Genomic DNA, 16,663 nt, shown 5'->3' on the forward strand with positions numbered 1-16,663 from the left:
CAACAGGGATAGCACAAGTGGGACAGGCTGGCTGAGCTGAGGGCTCCATTGGTGGGCAGTGCCATGCTGCAGGGTGCTGGATGCCCACCCTTAGCATAAGCACTCTGCAAAACAGAGTACCCATTCATAAATCAAACATTCCCCCCTCCTGAACCTGTCCCTGTTACAGACCCTCTGCAACTGGTGCTGAGGAGGATTTGAGAGCAGCTGGTCCCTGTGTCCACCAGTGGGTGCCCTGCAGCTGCAGAGAGTGGTACCTGTAAACAGGGCTGGTGTCCACTGCACATCATTGAGCCCAGCAGAGTTTGTCAGAAGTGTATCTTCCAGTTGCTGCAGGACCCAGGGAGATTTTTTTCCCCATCAAGACTGCCAGATTTAGATGAAACATTCTTTTTCTCAAAGCTGTTGAAGTCTCAGTCTTCAAAGCCTTGGTGACCTTATCCAAAACAGCTCTTGCAATAGCTATCCAAAATCTCCCGCAAAAACTGTTTAAAGTAACTTTGGGGTTTATTTTGTTTTAGTTTGGGGGAGCAGGGGTGGGGAGGAGTTAGTTTTCTGAAACTTGGGAAGGTGGAAAGAGCTTAGAACACTTACACGTAATCTCCATGGGTTTTTGTTTCTGCTCTACACAAGCTATGTGGAAGGGGGTAGGTGCTTCAGGCAATTTTGGGGGGAAAAGTCATGGTAAGATGTCATCCTTTCTGGCTTTATGGATTTGAACCTCCCCATCACCTGAAGACACAAAGGTTTCCAGTAATGCTAACAGGAGGGACAGATATGTGCTAGGAGTGGTAGTTCACCATGCCACCAGCCTGCAAATCGTGCTCATTCTCCATCCCCCTCTTGCCCTGCTGTTCCAAACTCAGGCATCCTCATCTCCCACCAGCCTGCTCTCTGCTCTTGTACTCACTAGCCCAACCCCAAACCCACCCATCCACCTCTTTTGCAGCCCCTGGGTTTCTCTTCACTCTCATCCTTCAGATAGTTCACTATAAGGGCCACCCCAGATGCAACAAATTGAGAACTTTTATGCTTATTAAAATCCTCATCCACTAAGCCCATAGCTTTCTACTCATGTTACCCCAACTCTCTTCCCAATCCATGGGCAGAGACCTTTCTCCTCCATAGCCCTACAATAAAACCAGACTGCTTCTGGTCAAGTTGCTTTGCTAGCATCCCCTCAGGGATGTGCTACTCAACCCTGTACGGATGTTCACACTGACCGAGCACCTGCATAGCATGGTAAAGGTACCTGGCTGGACACTTCTTCAGCACAGCAGTGACCCATGAAGGCAGCAATGGGACCATGCTCCTGAGCTGATGATTTAAGTAGCCAGGTCAGAGGGGTTGAACTTGCATAAGGAAGGGGGCTGGAACTAGATGATCTTTAAGGTCCTTTCGAACCCAAACCATTCTATGATTCTATGAAATGGTGTTGGAGAGGCAGCTGTAGGTCTTGGGTAGATCCAGTCATCACATCTCTCAACCTGCCTCATTCCCTAACAAGCAGTCATAGGCCCAGGCCTCTTCATCCAAGCCTGCAGATTTCATCAGCCAATATCCCTTCTTCCTGGCCAATGCTATACAGAAATGACTGAAAAGTTGTAAACCCCCTGTAGTAGCATCCCAGTAAGAACAACTCTCTGAAGAGAAGAGTCCAATATCCACTTAGTGGGAAGGATATGTAATGACCCTTGAGATCCTGAAGTCCAGACAGACCCATTAAGGAAAATATTTGGTGCAGAGAAGCATGGTACACTCTGCTCTATAAGAACCTGCACAGTAAAGGGAAATGTTCTCATTCTCCTTTTCACATCTCTCAGAGAACAAAGGATGAACTAATTTTGTCTGAAAAAAGAAAACATGTCATAACTGATGCCAAATTTGACCCAAAACAATCAAATCAGACATACTAGGGACAGCAGTAGCAGGCAGAAGTAGACAAGTGGAGGAAAGGAGGGTTTGTGCAACCACCCAAGAGCATCAGGTCTGCCCCTCCTGACATGTTCTTTCTCTTGCCTGCACCACCCAGTACATTTTGGAGGCTGGCTCTTTAAATACTTGCACCTTGCTGCCTTCCCAGGACAGTCCCTGGTATTGACGGATGTGGGACCACCCTCTAACCCTTATTATTGATCAAGAAGCAGGGGGAAAAAAAAAGGTATTGTAGGTCAGGTATCCATATTTGTGGCTTGAGAGTCAAAACAGGAGCAGCTGACAGTCTGCCCTTTGCCTCCTGCTCATCTATGAACCAAACTGTCCCTGGACTCCAGCCACAGCAGTGGAACTGAGCTGGTTCCACTCTGGTCACTGGCCAGGGAAGCAACCACCACTTCTTTTTTCCCCCAGTAATGTCCCCCAGTTGAATGTAAACATCATGGCAGGGGGAGACAGCTGAACTACTGATCAGCCTTCGAAGTCAGAGCTTGCTTTGCACCTCCTGCCTCTTATTCCCAAAGAGATTTTGAGCTCCTAAAATAGTTCACAGGGCCACATGCTAGAGATGACCATGTGGCATAGGTGATTCAGGCTGCTTTTAAGGACGTTTCCATGAAGATTCCTAGGTTTGTAGGTTTATTAACTGAAGTGCATAAAAACATCCCCCAATCTAGTTTACCAGGTTACAAAATACTGCAATAGGCTATACGCTGAAGAGGCTTATCTGATACTTTTCTTCACTTGAGTAGAAAATGACACTAGTACCAGGTTAAGTTTTCAACTTCATGTAAGACACTAGGTTGTGCTACATAGCACCAGCAGGTCATCCAAAATCGGCAGACAGTATCCTGCCTACCAAGAGCAATGATGCAGTGCAGGAAGAGCTACAGATTGGACAGGGACCAGATCTGTCTCTAGACATCGATACTTTGATTTTGGTACAAGCAGAGCAGGTTATTCTTAGGCAGCATGTCTCCTGCACAATATACAGTAAAATTTCTCTAGGTTTTCCAAGATGCTGGAAAGAACATGGATACTGCATCTACAAGGCCTCCTTTGTAGGGCTGACTGTAATAACTCTTCCCCAGGAATCTGTACATGCTGGGCATCACACACGCAAGGGCATTTCCATCCAGCTAGTCTCACGGTGAACTAATGCTCAGATGTACAAATGCACTTCACCTTGACAGAGTCTACATGGAGCTGATGGTGTCATCTGGACTTTGGAAAAGATGAAGTTTGTTAAAAGGAACTGTCAACCTCAAGGTGCGGATGTTGAAGGCTTAAGCCAGTGAGAGAAGTCAAGACTAGACACTTTAAAACAGGCAAGAAATCCTAAAAAGGGAGAGCAATACCACTGCATGTCCTTGCAGTAAGCAGTCGTCGTCTGGGTCTGCAGTACTTCCACACTTCAGGGAAGGGGAAATGGAAGAATTTTATCTGCTACTACTCAGGATTTCCTAATATATTTAAACATCACTCATTTTCTGACCTCTGACACTCATGGCTTACAGAATGGTGAGTTCCATGTTACAGCACAGTATGTTTAGCTTTTGTTTTTAGAAAACTTGAATTGGGAAAGCCCTTCTAATGTACCACCAAAGGGCATGGTTTGGAGGCATCTCCCTTGCAGCCCACTTTCGCTCTAGAAGCAGGAAGTGGTCTGCTGAAGTTAACAATATAATGGTTGTACCCCTGCAAGTACAGAAAGTCAGACCTGCAAAACAAGTCAATCTGTAACAGAAGTGCCAAGAATTCAAAGCCAGCAGCTATCAGAGGGGCTCTGTCTGCTCTTCCTGGTGCACAGCTTATTTACAACATGTTTTTAATGGCAAACTAGATTTCCTAAATCTTGGGAAAGTCTTGGTCCTTGTGGCTAACAGGCTAACTGGAGACATCCTCCTCCTTCCAAAACTTACAGATTTTAATGTCTCCCACCGAGTAATCCATTGAAAAAATTGACATGACCAACATCAGGAAGGATCACAGAGTCATAATCCTACACAATTCGTACAGACTACAAAAAGAGTTTGGAGTCTCTATATTTGAAAGACAAAAGTTCATCTACAAAGGAGCTGCTTGCCTTTACACCAATGCCTGCCATGTCACATCACCATAATGCCACAGTACCAGCCCTCTTTCTCAGTCTCCCCCTCCTCCTGTTACTTCCCTAACCCCTTCTTGCCCAAGGTGAGATGTTAGCTTATTGGGCAGAAACCAGCTTTTATTTCACCTATTGACAGATGCACAAGTTTACCACTAATGCAAATGCACTCTAATCACTTACAGCCAGCGAAGAGAGCCAGAGTCGGCTCCAGCATGACAGACTTAGTCTTCAAAATTGCATATTCCTGAGTTATGGAGTCCAGGATTAGAGAAGCAGCAGAGATTACGACAATAAAATGTAGCTGGCCCAAGCAGTAACCAGCATACTCCATTTTCTGGTCTGTAATATGCCTTGTTTGGAATGTTAGGATATGCCTTTGCCTCTTTATAATCTCAGATGGTTTTCCCCCTCCCCCTTAAATTAAAGCTGAAATCATCATGCAATTGCTGAATCTTTACTTGCATTCTGGCAACAGTGAACTTTTTAATGTGTTGCCTTGTTATCACTTGCTTTACAGTTTAAATAGTGCAAGTCCAGCAAATGAGGCAGGACCAGATTATTCACAGGAGACACTGTTACCTGTCACTATGCATGTGAATTTAGCATCAGAGTCCTCGGACACAGAACGGGATTTGATAGTGGTTTCAAATAGTGGCTGGGTTTCCTCCGTCAGCTGAGAAATGATTGCGCAGAAGGTGCTCCTGGAAGATTCAAGAAGTATTTCTTAGACATCAAAGTACTAGAAAAATCACAGGGTCCAGTTTCTAACTCATCTTAGAAGCCTACATTCTTGTTATGAATGCCTTCCTTCCCTCCCATCATCCCTACAGCAGGTTGTTCACAAGTCCAGTCCAGTGTCAGGGTAATTGACCTTTACTTCTCCCCTAAGATGACTGTTAATTTAAAGTGTCTCTTTGTCTTCACTCTTATGGCTGTCAGGGTAATGAATGCCAAGAACCGTACGTTTCTATTGCACTTGAACATTTCCTGAATCGGGAAGCAGGTCCCAAGCAGGACCCTAACAAAGTCAGCTTCACATTCCAAGTACTGCACTACCAGTGTTTCAAGTGTTACTCTGTTCAATGGGACTTGACTTTACATGTGAAGACTTTCTATGTAATTTCAGGCCAAGTGTCAACTGAACATGTCTCCTGAACACAGCAGCCCTCTTTGAAAATTTTGAACTAAGAAAAGCTGCCTGCTTCAGGGACAGCTCGCTGAAGAAGACCTTGATCCTGGCTTGCAGCTTTCTGAGCCCAAGAAGTGTACGTGAAGCTGACATTCATTCCCCCTTTAACCTCACTCGGCTGCAGGTAGGCACTCACACTACATACTCCATGAGTTCAGGCACTGACCTTGAAGTTCAGGCTGGGTCACCCAAACAGCCATAACTATCCAAACAGTGCAATCTATGAACCTCAGAAAAGGAACTTATATTCTCCAGTCATTTAAGCACTATTCAATTTTTGCAATAAATCACCATATAGCACTGCCAACCCCATTGGAGCATCACCAAGAGAGGCCCCAGAAGATCTGGGCTTTCTTAAAGGAAAATGGGATAATTCCAAGTTGAGTCTTCATTTGGATAGTGCTCTGGGAAGAGCTTCTTTTATTTTCCCCTCTGGAATTAAAACACTACATGTTTACATGAGGAGAGAGGATCCCAAGGTCTCAAGTGCAAGGATCTTAGGAGAAACAGCAAACGTTGCAAGAGAACTGGTAGCTGGTAGCTCTAATTATAGCATTTTCAGCACTGAAAGACATTCCTTAAACAAGTGATCAGCTTCTAGAGACATGCAGGAGATAGAACAAACCCCCAAATCATTCCTGACACAGCTCCACCATGAGCATGTGCTCACAGCACATTGTGATAGGTCCATAAGGAAGACCCCATTCTCATAAGCAGCCCCCGGCTTGCAGGCAGAATGCTGGTGCTGATGCTACTCATGCTCTACCTGCTGAGGAAGCAGACTTGTTCAGGAAGAAAAAAAAACCCACCACGTTTAGCATGAACCCTGCAAGGTCAGGTGCACTGACAGGCTCTGCAGCAGGGACTGAAAGATGCCACAACCACAGCAACTGCCTGTTTCATCCATCCAAAAACTTACCTGGAGGCTGCAGTCCTATCATTTTCACTCTGGCTTCCTGATAGGTTTGTAAGAGACACAGGGAGATGAATCCCTAGGTAACAAGCAGCTGGGACGCAGCGGGAATCTTGCCAAACTCCCAGGCACTTGGTGCTGGGCAAGGGTACAGGACAGGGACAGCTGGGGTTGTTGCAAACTTGACTCATCTACTGAAGGAGGGTTATAAGCGCTGTCTATATGCAAACACATGTGGGATGGGGTAAAAAAGAGATTCCACAGCTCAAACTCTTCTGTGGAAATCAATGGTCCCCAGGACACTGGGGCAAGCAACTCTTCACACAGCTACAAGGCCAGGACAGGGCTCTTCAAGCCAATGGCTGCTCAAACAAAAGAAACCTTTCCATGCCCCAACCCCAGGATAAAAAAACTCCCATTTCCAAAGAGCAAGGCAGACAATCCAGTACCAAGGCAGTTACTGGTGGGGTTTACTGGTCTGGCTCCTTCAAAACAGATCCCCAGCCCTAGGCCAGTAAATGCCTTTTAGATCCACATAAAGGAACTTTCCAAGCATCAATGAACATTTCATACACCAGCAGGAGAGCAACCAGATCAGCATCTCAAAAAAAGTGATGCGCACACACACATAGTGACACTCGTGACCAAGTTTAATCCCAGTACCATGCCATCGGTATCAGCAGGCAGTGCCAGGAATAAGTCTGGTCCCTTCAGTGCAAATCTCACAGTCAGGTGAAACACAACAAAGGCTACTGAATGTTTTAGGAAAGCAGCATCACAAGAAGCTGGGGGCTCCACAGGCAGAGCAGATGAATAAGAGATTTGCCCAATGTACACTTGGCAGGAAGCCCTGGAAGGTCTATTTAATCTTTCAAAGGAACCCTCATATTAGTCGCAGGGGGGAAGAGGGTAGAGGGGGTTTGGAAACTGCAGCACTGTGGGGCTCTCAGCTGACTCCCTCCAGCTGCAATGAGACTTGTCCAATTCAAATTGCTTTCTAAACCAGTAATTCAGAGCATTCAAGACATCTGACACAAAGCAGCAGCCTCTCTTCCTCCAGGCCTTCCTGAAGCTGCATCTTTGTTGCAGAAAAGCCCTGGAGCCTTTGTCCTGTGGAAGAGGACACCACCAATTCAGTAGAGGACACTGGCAATTCAGTAGCCTTTTCACATTAAAGAGGGATTTCCATACAAAAGCAGTCTGCTGGAAAAGGAGATTTAAGAAGTGTATTCCTTTCCATCATCATTTTATTTTCCTTACTCTTTGGTTAGCAGTCAAACAGATACAGGGGTATTTCAGAGAGGCCTTTCCCTCCACAGTCATTCCTCTACCTGCTTCTGCAGCAAGTCACTAATAGCAACTGATTTCCAAATGCGTTATTTTGCCAAAGGCAAAGTACAGCTGTATAAGTGCTTTTCGGGGCAGAGTCCAATGAATGAGGATCTCCACAACAAGGCACAGGATGGGAAGGGGAGAAGAAAAATACTTCTTTCAAAGTATCAGGGCAGGCTCATCTAATTTTTAATGTCTCTGGATGGAAATCTCTCTTTAATATCAAGAAGCAGCTGAGCATCCATCCTTTGGCTAAGAAAGAGAAATATTTCTTGCACCTTAACACAGGAATTACAATGAACATTCACTTTGCTGTCTGCAGTTCAAGCAAATATTAGGGATCCAATCATGCAGTATAAGGCTGTTAGATCACTTCAAGGCTCTCTTCTAATTAGTTGGTACCAAAGCATTACAGATTAATCATGTGCAGCCAGATTCAGTGTTGGTCAGAGCAGTTTAATGCAAAATAGTTTTACCTTCCTAAACTGGAGGGAGAGAATCTGCTGCTTGATAAGCTAAGCAAAAAACAGCATAAAAAACATTAGAAGGAGAAGCACGGAAAAGAGCTGAAATAAACAAACCGTTACAGAGATGATTAATGATGAGTTGTTTTGCATAGGTCAGAGTTCCTATTAAAAGAAGGCACAACTGCCTCACTCAGGCTGACTGCCAGGACGAGCAAGCCACATTATCAACTGAAATCAAAGGCTGTAAAAATGAAATAGTCATTAACCACAGAGAATAAGTGTAAGACATTTATACAAGTAGTTTTCCAAGAAGCAGCACCTGAGCCTTCCATGCACCATCCGCAGCGCTGTGCTCAAAGCAGCACTCCACCCCAGGAGATATTGGATTAAATGGCAGGCAGGAGTACAGACCGTTGCAAGCCCACTTCTCTGCTGGCAAAGCAGGTGGCCTGAGCTGGTCACCCTCTGCGCTTCCAAGGACAGCTCTTTGGAGAAGCTGAAAATTCTCTGGTCACTATACAGCGCTTCCCAGCTTGCCACCCAAATCACTAAGGTCTGGCAAAAAACTAAAATAAAAGAAGTAGAATTCACAAGAACCTACAGGTTTTGCTTTCTTTGCAGGAACATAGTAACATGTTATAACATTGACCAACTCCTGGGAGGGGGTGAGTAGAATCAAACACCCAGGTCCTACACAAGGGACACCCAGATGAGGTACTTACCAGTGGCCACCAGCTCTCCCAAAGAAGTGTCTTCAAGGACTCACGTCCTACGCAAAAGGCCACATTGCCATTTTGTGGCAGCAGTCCTCTACAGGCAGTAGGAAATAACCTCTTGGCATTGACCCACCGCAGTCAGAGGCAGTTCCTCGGACTCTTAGGTCACTCACAGGACAATTAAAAGCCTAAAACTAACTAGGTACCAGGTAGTCAGCAACACGTAAGATCAGTGATTTAATCACATTGAGATATATCTTAGTTATGCCTATGCAACAACCTCACCATTACAGCCTCAGAAGTGACTGCAGAATAGACATCCCCTTTGGGATGTAAGAAATCAGACTCCTATACTGGTACATGCAGACAGATCAAACCTTCTGAGCCTTGCATCCTTGTGCACTAAAGACCACCACTGAACAATCAAACTTTACTGCTTTATGATAAAGTTACAGAAGACAGCATGACTGGACGGCATGACTGGAGCACCTCCCAGATGAAGATCGGCTGAGAAAGTTGGGGCTGTTCAGCCTGGAGAAGAGAAGGCTGAGTGGAGACCTCATAGCAGCCTTCCAGTATCTGAAGGGGGCCTATAGGGATGCTGGGGAGGGACTCTTCATTAGGGACTGTAGCGATAGGACAAGGGGTAATGGGTTAAAACTTAAACAGGGGAAGCTTAGATTGGATATAAGGAGGAAATTCTTTCCTGTTAGGGTGGTGAGGCACTGGAATGGGGTGCCCAGGGAGGTTGTGAATGCTCCATCCCTGGCAGCGTTCAAGGCCAGGGTGGACGAGGCCTTGGGTGCCATGGTTTAGTGTGAGGTGTCCCTGCCCATGGCAGGTGGGTTGGAACTTGATGATCTTAAGGTCCTTTCCCACCCTAACTATTCTATGATTCTATGAAGAACCAACAAAGGTGCACCTCTTCTGGTCTCCTACCCAAATGATCACGTCTGGGTTCTGCGCCTGTCTCAATAGCATGGAAGTCAGCAGGACTTCAAGTCTTACCCTAATAATTACCACAATGGGCTCTTAAAAGTGCTCATGCCAACCATATGGCACTTGCACCTGTGGAGGCAGAACCTGAATGGGATTAATAAGTAAAAAAGCAGTTCAGCTTGAAGGTCTGACACTTCATACAAATAATCGAGGGGAAAAAAACAGCATTCTGAAGACCTCACTGACTCCTCTCCTTCAGATCAGGAGAGCAAAGACAGAGGAAGTTTTAGACAGCACTCAGGAGTAGCTTTAACCAAAGAAATATGGGTGGCACTTGCCCTTTTGGCAGTGGCTTCACCCTCTCCACTCCCAACCACATGATCCTGATCCCTCTCCCTTGCCAAATGCTGTTCACACTGTCAGAGGTTGAACAGATCAGGTGTTATCCAGCTAGAAAAATCAAACACTAACCATAACAGGCTGAGGATCAGCCACCTGATCCACCTTGCATGAGCTGGGCTGGCCCACACAGAAATCAGACAGAGGACCTCTGTCTTTCCAGCTGAACCCCACTACCTGGGGCATCCTTTTGAGCCCCATGTCCTTTCCAACAGTGCAAGGCATAACCAGAACATCACCTTGTCCTTATCACCCCCAGACACCGTAACAGATTAGAGAGCTCAAACTGTACCTCCAGCTGTTCTCGGGCTGCCCCGACCTCCTAGGGTCATCCCCACAACCCTCCCAGGCAGAGCCATCAGAGCTGATCCTGGGCCAGCAGCACCCATGTGCTGGGTTCATGTGCTCTGGGCTGCTCCAGGCAGCTCTGTCTAGCTGGAAAGATTAACTCATGTGCTTCCATTATCTGAACAGTAAATGAACCCATCAACATTTTGCATACCAGTGCAAGAGAAAAATGTCCTTCTAGCCTCCAGAAATATTAAGGTTTGGGAATTGCCTGAGGAGCCAGCAGGGAAGATCCTAAAAAGCTGCTGAAGAGTGCTAGTGTAGGCAGAAGTGGTTTTAATCTTGCTTTCTTGCATAACACAAATGGGAAGATGTTTTGGCTTGGACATAGAGAAAATCACTCAAATAGCAAGAGGCAGAATGAAGGGTGCCTGTGCCATGATCCCTTCGTGCTCATAAAAGTACTCAAACAGGGAGCTTCATCAATAATTCTTTTTAATCCCCAGTGTTGAGCATACAACCTGGGCTTTATTCACTGCACATCCTGAAACATGGTCTGAGAGTCTCTTCAGGATCCTTGATATTATCAAAAGGGTAAAATCCATGCATTAACTAAAGTTTAACCTCAATATGCTAAGGAACCAAGTAAAATTTGCTTTCCAGTCTAGAGATTTAAGCAGAGAGCAAGATCAAATTCTGAATGCCAGAACAGCCCTATCTGCAGGCAGCTGGTGTTTCCCTTCATTTTAATGACATTCACATCATACCCGCACAGAGCTGAAGCAGCATAACTACATCAGACTCCAAACCAAACCCACATGATTGGAAACATGGGGCTTCCATGCAAGGCATGACAGACGTCCCAGCATGACTAGTCTGATACTCTGGGATTGGGCTGTCGGTGTCCACAGCTCCCCAGAGACCAGTTAGTGCACACAATACAGGACTCTGCTCATGAAATGCAGCATCAGCAGTGGATGTGTCTCCCTGAGCAAGCTTGGGGACATTCTAGCTCCTGGATGAAAGCAAACACTTATCATGAGGAACACATCTAAAGTGGGTGAATCAAAGTCTAAAGGTACTGGTTTCTCTTTACTGGAGCTCAGACAGATATGCATGTCCAGCATCAGTGGGAGGAAAGCCTCTTCTGGCACCTTGCATTTATGAACTGAAGCACAGCTACCCCTGAAAGTACAGGTTTAGTTATTAACCACTGTAGTACTGTACTGTAGAATTATACCCCTCTACTATGTACCTTCTACCAGCCTCAGTTCTTTAAATTTTGTTTTACCAGATACTTTCAAACTCTTCTGGAATTTTATCATCCTCTTAAAGGTTTTAGCTCTTCAATGACTCATAATTTTGCTCGGAAGTGAAGACAGTCTTCCCCATTTTTCATGCACATAGAATCGTACAACAGTTAGGGTTGGACATGCCAAATTTCAGTCTTGCTGCATTGGCAGGAGGCTGAACCATCAACACCACCCACTTTTTTCATCACTTAAAGTACTGCTCAGGTTGATGGCCTATGCTGGGTACATCACCCCACTGGCACTGAAAAGTTAACTGCTTGAAAAACATAGATTTTAAATCTGGCACCTTTTCTAACCCTCTTATGCAATCACTGCCTGAAATTCTCCTCTCTCTGTGTTTCTTCTCCCCGAGATACAGAAATCTTTCTTCTTCCAACTCATGTTCTCAAATGGAAGTTGACAAGAGCTCAAGATGCTCTGATTTCCTTATGAAATCCATCCGCGGGTCCTGAAGGAGCTGGCAAATGAAGTTGCTAAGCCGCTGGCCATCATATTTGAAAAATCATGGCAGTCAGGTGAAGTTCCTGACAACTGGAAAAAGGGAAATATAACCCCCATTTTCAAGAAGGGGAAAATGGATGACCAGGGCAATTACAGACCAGTCAGTCTCACCTCTGTGCCTGGCAACATCTTGGAGCAGATTCTCCTGGAAGGCATGCTAAGGCACATGGAAATCAACAAGGTGCTTGGTGACAGCCAGCATGGCTTCACCGAGGGGAAATCCTGCCTGACCAATTTGGTGGCCTTCTATGATGGGGCTACAGAACTGATGGACAGCGGTAAAGCAGCTGATGTCATCTACCTGGACTTGTGCAAAGCGTTCGACACTGTCCCACACGACATCCTTGTCTCTGAACTGGAGAGACATCAATTTGATGAATGGACCACTCGGTGGATAAAGAACTGGCTGGATGGCCGCACACAAAGAGTTGTGGTCAATGGCTCAGTGTCCAGCTGGAGACCAGTTACGAGTGGTGTCCCTCAGGGATCGGTGTTGGGGCCGGTCTTGTTCAACATCTTTGTTGCTGACATGGACAGTGGGATCGAGTGTGCCCTCAGCAAGTTTGCCGATGACAACAAGCTGTGTGGTTCGGTTGATCCGCTGGAGGGAAGGAATGCCATCCAGAGGGACCTGGACACGCTTGTGAGCTGGGCTGATGCCAACCTCATGAAGTTTAACCATGCCAAGTGCAAGGTCCTACACCTGGGTCGGAGCAATCCCAGGCACAGCTACAGGCTGGGCAGAGAAGAGATTCAGAGCAGCCCAAGGAGAAGGACTTGGGGGTGCTGGTCGATGAGAAAATGAACATGAGCCGGCTTCAGTGTGCGCTCGCAGCCCAGAAACCAACCGTATCCTGGGCTGCATCAAAAGGAGCGTGACCAGCAGGTCGAAGGAGGTGATCCTGACCCTTTATTCTGCTCTCGTGAGACCTCACCTGGAGTACTGTGTACAGTTCTGGTGTCTTCAACATAAAAAGGACATGGAACTGTTGGAACAAGTCCAGAGGAGGGCCACGAGAATGATCAGGGGACTGGAGCACCTCCCATATGAAGATCGGCTGAGAAAGTTGGGGCTGTTCAACCTGGAGAAGAGAAGGCTGCGTGGAGACCTCATAGCAGCCTTCCAGTATCTGAAGGGGGCCTATAGGGATGCTGGGGATGGACTCTTCATTAGGGACTGTAGCAATAGGACAAGGGGTAATGGGTTAAAACTTAAACAGGGGAAGCTTAGATTGGATATAAGGAGGAAATTCTTTCCTGTTAGGGTGGTGAGGCACTGGAATAGGTTGCCCAGGGAAGTTCTGAATGCTTCATCCCTGGCAGGGTTCAAGGCCAGGCTGGACGAGGCCTTGGGTAATATGGTTTAGAGTGAGGTGTCCCTGCCCATGGCAGGGGGGTTGGAGCTTGATGATCTTGAGGTCCTTTCCCACCCTAACTATTCTATGATTCTATGAAATAGTCTTCACAGTGGTTCCACCGTCACACATGCAAGTACAGGGACTTGTGCTTGCAGCTTGAGCTGCAACACTCATTAATATATTTCAGTGTTCTTCCACAGTACAGAAACTGAGCCACACATGTTGTCCAGTGCAGTAAGTAAACAGCAAAACATGTCACAACAGCAAAGCTGAGACATATAAGTTCTGTTTTGATGGAATTAGCATTGCACAAAACCTCCTCAGAAAAGCCCAATAAGAACTAGCAGCCCTTCCATCCTGGGAGTGGGACAGAGGGATGGCCCTGGCAATCCCCTACAGATTCTCCCTCTTGCTGGCATTCTCACTGGTGACATTGGGCATGTTTTACACATGCAGATTTTCAAGTATAAGATTTCATATGAACTTCTCTGCTTCCAAGGTTGATACTACTTGAAACAAATACAAAGCACTCCAAATGTCTTCTCCAATGTCAATAGCAAACCGTTTTCAACATTTAAAAGCCAACAATGAAGCTTTCACGTACATATGGTTATGCTTCTTTCCTGCCATGTGTCCCGCTTCTTATCAAGTGCTTCTTGCACACACAGAACAAGTGTGTTTGTGTTTCATATACCATGACAGCAATTACCAGCAATCCTGTGATAATGCAGCTGTGAGTGCTATGGAGCTGTACAAGACACATTGTTATTTTCCACACTGGAAAATGGACGTATTGAGTCTTTGCTTGGCAAGGTCACAGAACAAATTGATGTCAGAGCTGGAGAAATGCAGCAGTTTTTCTGCAGGTTATTTACTTTAAGCAAAGACAAACACAGACATGCATGTAAGAATTTAGAGCTAAATGGCATTAACAGAGAAGGTGGAAAACAATAAATTAAGTTACATGTTTCTGTATCAGCCTCTGTAAGACTCTGAAGATGGCCCAGACCTGTGTATTCTAATTCTGACTTATTGCTGCCTTTATGGTCCAAATTAAACTGGTAACTAGTTGAAAGACATCAAGGAATGAGAAAGGATAAAAGAAAGCAAAGCAAATACTAGGCAATGAGATGCCCAGAAAAGTGGACATCTTCCTGGTAAATCATTGTGTGTAGATTTTTGTAGCTGTGGGCTAGAAAAGCAGCAAGGTAAAAATACAGTTGTTCAGAACAGTTCTGCCTTCCTCTTCTTGTACCAGGTGATGCTGTAAAGTGTGAGACTGAGTTGGTATCATACAACAGCCTCATTCACCCAAGGTCTTTCTCTTCTTGCTGAAACAGAGTGAGGATAGAGCAGGTCTTCATTCTGTTTCCTGGAAATGGTCTCTGCTGTGGAACAAGAGGTGCTCAGAGAAAATCATGCTCTCCTGTCCATGCAATCAGATGGGATTTCAGGTCTCCATTTACAAAGTTTCCAGAGAACAAAGTTTACACATATGATATATTCTGTATTTTAACACTGGCCCTGAAGGCCATTGTTTGTCCAGCTCCACATCATCTTCCAGCCTAGGTTATCAGCTTATCAGCCTACAGTCAGTTCTGCTCAACTTTCTAGAAGATAAGGACAGGAGGCTTTCTAATGGGGGCCAAAATGTAAAGTTCGGGATTATTATTCAATATGCACAACTGCCAAGGAGCCCCACTCAAACCAAGCATTACTGTGCAGATAATTGCACTGAGAGGAAAGTGATGCCTCCATCCTAGAGATCCTACAGACCACAGATGAATTTACTGATGCCTTTACTTTAGCCTTTGCAGTGGGTACTGGATGTTCCCTCCTTTCAGAGTTGGGGATACTTCCATCCGACATGATAAATGGACTGAATTTCCCCAGATGCAACAGCATCAAGAGGTTTCTTATTAGGGATTTAGAACACTTGTTGTCAAAATAGCCAACCGGAAGTCTGGGAGTTAGGGTCAAAGGAAACATTACTGAGGGGATCTGCTACAAGCCACCTGATCAGGACTCTCTGGGTGAAGCTCTCTTTGGACAAACAGGAATAGACTCACGCTTGCAGACCCTTGTCCTCATGGGGGACTTCAACCACCTCGGTATTTGTTGGAGGGATGGTATGACCTGGCACAAGCAATCTGGGAGGTTCTTTGATTCCGTGGAAGACAACTTCCTCTTGCAAGTAACAGAGGAGTCGACAAAGAGAGGTGCCATGCTTGACCTCATGCTCAGGTGGAAGTGGGGACAGGAGGACTGGGAAGAATACAGGGACATTGTCCAGGAAGCTAGGGATCAGGTCAAGGAAGCTAAGGCCCAGTTAGAACTGAGTCTGGCCAGGGATGTCAGAGACAACAGGAAAGGCTTCTATAGGTATGTTGCCAAAAAAAGACAGACTAGGGATAATGTGGGCCCTCTCCAGAAGGAAACAGGAGAACTGGCTACCCTGGATTTGGAGAAGGCTGAGGTTCTCAATGATTTATTTGCCTCATTCTTCACTGGCAAGTATCCTGACCACACCACCCAAGTCTTGGAATCCAGATGCAGGGACTGGAAGAATGAAGACCTTAGGCCCTCTGCAGGAGCGGACTGGGTTTGAGATCATCTTAGGCACCTGAATGTGCACAAGTCCATGGAAATCCATCTGTCCTGAAGTTCTTTACTGTGAGGGTGGTGAGGAACTGGCACAGGCTGCCAAAAGAAGTGATAAAAACTCCATCCCTCGCAGTGCTAAAGGCCAGGTTGTACAGAGTCTTGGGTGATATGGTCTAGTGTGAGGCATCCCTGCCCATGGCAGTGTCACTGAAAGTCAGGAGAATAAAATTCCTTAATCCTAATGCAGCATTAAGAAGCAGGCACTTCTTTATTGCAGTGCTGGTGCTGGGTGGAATTTCCACAAATCAAGCACACCCCATTATGATTTCGTAGTTACATTTATACACAAAAATAATAAGGTAGAACACCCACAGTTACAGTGATTTGCATACAATTATAATATTCTCTTCTGCTACAACACTTGCATGGGGGAAGGTCTTCACTTGGGCGAGGGTCTTCCCAATCTGTGGGTGTGCTTTGTAGTATTATAATAATGAAGGCAGTTTACTTCAGGACATCTTAAAAGTAAGTTTTGTTGCCAAGTTGGCTGGCTAGATTTCTACCATACCAGACTGTCAAATAACTCATCCTATATGCAA

At 45.7% G+C, this 16,663-nt stretch overlaps 1 protein-coding gene across 3 annotated transcripts in view; it reads right to left on the reverse strand.

Moving 5' to 3' along the window:
• Window positions 1-16,663, reverse strand: part of ALPK3 (alpha kinase 3) — a 37,869-nt gene that overhangs the window by 16,749 nt on the left and 4,457 nt on the right. The window contains exons 2-3 of one of the 3 annotated variants that reach the window (XM_061349823.1): window positions 7,956-7,994; window positions 4,625-4,746 (exon numbers count right to left, since the gene is read on the reverse strand). In XM_061349823.1, the coding sequence (XP_061205807.1) occupies window positions 4,625-4,746; window positions 7,956-7,994 (161 nt within the window). Of the gene's footprint in view, window positions 1-4,624; window positions 4,750-7,955; window positions 7,995-16,663 lie in introns of those variants that run through there. The other 2 variants (XM_061349824.1, XM_061349825.1) reach the window with 2 other exon arrangements.

Source organism: Neopsephotus bourkii, unplaced genomic scaffold, assembly GCF_033783945.1.
Source record: "Neopsephotus bourkii isolate Nb327-2 ecotype Australia unplaced genomic scaffold, CSIRO-AGI_Nbou_v1 NB_463, whole genome shotgun sequence".
Lineage (NCBI taxonomy): Eukaryota > Metazoa > Chordata > Aves > Psittaciformes > Psittacidae > Neopsephotus > Neopsephotus bourkii.